Source organism: Galeopterus variegatus, unplaced genomic scaffold (assembly GCF_000696425.1).
Source record: "Galeopterus variegatus unplaced genomic scaffold, G_variegatus-3.0.2 Scaffold2717, whole genome shotgun sequence".
Lineage (NCBI taxonomy): Eukaryota > Metazoa > Chordata > Mammalia > Dermoptera > Cynocephalidae > Galeopterus > Galeopterus variegatus.
In genome coordinates this window covers 483,848-486,528 of record NW_007728828.1, presented here as the reverse complement: position 1 = coordinate 486,528, position 2,681 = coordinate 483,848, and the positions used below count along the sequence as shown (strand labels likewise).

The window sequence follows — 2,681 nt, the reverse complement described above, 5'->3', positions numbered from 1 at the left end:
GTCTTTCTGAGAAGCCCAAGTCCAGAGACCCAGCCTCAGGAAGTCTCCCCACACTGCAGAACACTGCATGATTGTTCTGAGTACTCAGTGCCCCTGTCCCCAGCCTGCTTCTGGAAACTGCTCTGTGTGGCCCAGCGCAGCCCCCTCCCCAAACCCTCACAGGCACGCACCCTCTTCCTCCTCACCCTCAGTCTCTGCCTCACTGGGCTCCAGGTGCTCCAGCTGGGCCAGAAGAAGATTAGCCTTGTGCTCCACCTCTGAACCTGGCAGATTGATGTGTACGTAGGCCAAAAGAAACTTCAAACAACGAAATTCTGGAGGCTCATGGAAATCAATGGAATGGAATTCCAGCCAGATATTTACGATGGTGGACATGGCACTGGGGGAGAAAGGTGGGCAGCAGCATCAGAGGCCTGGCCTATCCCTCTATGCTGCCCTCCCGGGGCTCCCCTGAGTGAGCTGCAGTCTTGTACCCTCTGCCCCTGCCTGTCCATAGACCAGCCCCTCCAATGTCCACCCCCAGTATGGCAGCCCTGGCAGAGATGGGCCTGGCAACCAAGGAGGGGCTGGCAAAAGCCTCTGTGGGGGGAGCCTTCAATCACTGGTGTGACCACCTTTCTCTTTTTCAGGGAAACCTGACACCCTCCTCTGTCTGGGTCCCTGCCCCATCCCTGTTGGAATGACCTGTCCTTCAGGGGAGGAGGGTGCTCTCTGCTCTGGGCATTACTCGCTGGCACACAGGAGGTGTCCAGGAATATCTGATGAATGAGGAAACAGAGGGAAGCTCTGCTCCCCTGGCCTTCCCAGGGCCCTTGGAAAACTCCAAACTTGAGCTCACACGTGGATGTGCTGCCCAAGTGTCTGCATCAAAATCCGCATCTCCTCTTCCCACTGACACTGATCTCTTGACCCTGACCACACTCTGTGCCCCCAGCACCAGCTGAGCATCCCCATGGAGGCTCCAGCTCCGAGTGTGAGCGGGATGCTGTGCACACCTCCTGCTCTGGTTCATCACGGGCTCTGGGGGTGTGGGCAGGGCTGGGTGGGAGGGGGTGGGGACGGATTCTCTGTGGGCTCACTCTGCTCTCCAGCCTCTCACACACCCTACAGTGGTTGTGGCCCCATCCCCAGCTCATCTTGACTCCTTTTCCTGCAGGGAAATCCTGAGCCCTCAGCCCTGTAGCAGGAATCATAAGGTGTGTGGGAGCTGGAGTTCTGCCAGCTCCCCATCCACAGGCCCCTGCAGACCACACACAGTTCTGTGGAGATGGGAGCCCCTCCATCTGTACCCAAACCCTACTTACCATTTTAGCTGCTCCAGGGGTCCGCCATCCCCGTGACAATCCGAAAGGATGATTCCATACCTAGAGGAGGCCAGGAGGGTGTCACATCCACCATGTGGTGGCACTACCTGCTTCTCATGTCTATTGTGACTGTCTGACCTCTGAGTAGAATGGAAGCCCAGGAGGGCAGGGATTCTAGTCTCCTCGGTTCACTGGAATATGGCCAGTGCCCAGAAAGTTACTGCACATAGTGTGGCTTCACATATGTTTGTTGAAGGAATGAACCCCAACCAATGCCTTCCAAGATATCTGGGTGCACCCGAAGCCCTCTGCTGGCCCCTGGTCTCCGTGTTTTGAATACACCCAGAAGCCTGCAAATACAACCTCAAATTTCCTGTAAAAATGTGAAAACAGTGAAGCCCAAGTCAACAAAGTCAGTGAGGGTGTGACAGAGACTTCCTCGTGGGGGGGCAGGAATCCTGAATGAGGACGACCGTGGCCCCTCCAGCAGATCTTTCCACAGGGCTGGACTCAGGAGCAGCAGTGGACTGCAGTGGGGGACCCACTGGAACTTGTTCCTGTTACCACCCACTGATCACAGGAGGAAACTGAGGCTCAGAGGGGCGTGGTGACAGTCCCAAGACTCACAGCTGGGAGGTGGCCGAGTGACACTGTGCGACTGAGGGGCAGAGTCCTCACCTGAGGAAAAGCAGATCCAGCACCTGCTGGGGAGTGGCAAAGTTCCTGTAGCTTGACAGGAACGTGTGGATGTAGGAACGGTTGCCATCCAGGGCAGCGGGCAGCAGGAGCGCCACCCGCTTCTGCACCATGTCTGTCGGGAAAGGCCACACCATGTGGGTGGCATCTGGGCTTAGGGAAGACTGCTCTTCTCTCTAGGACAGGACAGGGAAGAGATGCACAGTGACAGCACCGTGAACCCCCTGGAGGGAAGGGGCTGGAGGCCAGTCTTAACCCCAGGGAGGACATGAGAAGACAGCCTGAGGGCCCAGGGTTCATTTACAGGGTGGTGGTTGCCACCCCGGCAGTCCCCTTTCACCCTCCAGCCATGACCTGAGGTGTGAACACACCAGGACCAGCAGGTTTATAAACCCCCCACCGTCTGCCCCTGCCCAGGGAGGGTGTCCCATGTCCCCATTCCCCACACAGTCAGGAGGAGGGTGTGTGGTCACCCAGGGAGGCTCACAGTGCTGGCCTGGCCTGGGCCACCCTCCCCTGGGACACCTGACATTACCTTTGGGGACCTCCTGCCAAATGGCCACAGGAGCCCAGGGCGAGGGTTGAACCAGCGCCGGAAGCAGCGGACAAGCCTCTCAGCGCAGGGCTTCCTGGGGCTACTGCCCCGGGACCTCGGGATACAGCACAACATCTCACTCTGCC

At 58.1% G+C, this 2,681-nt stretch overlaps 1 protein-coding gene across 1 annotated transcript in view; it reads right to left on the bottom strand.

The window, feature by feature from the left end:
• LOC103598711 (ral guanine nucleotide dissociation stimulator-like) overlaps nt 1-2,681 on the bottom strand; it is a 9,718-nt gene that overhangs the window by 764 nt on the left and 6,273 nt on the right. The window contains exons 2-4 of the mRNA XM_008582758.1: nt 1,983-2,176; nt 1,305-1,364; nt 186-379 (exon numbers count right to left, since the gene is read on the bottom strand). Coding sequence (XP_008580980.1) covers nt 186-379; nt 1,305-1,364; nt 1,983-2,137 — 409 coding nt within the window. The 5' untranslated portion in view covers nt 2,138-2,176. The remainder of the gene's footprint in view (nt 1-185; nt 380-1,304; nt 1,365-1,982; nt 2,177-2,681) is intronic.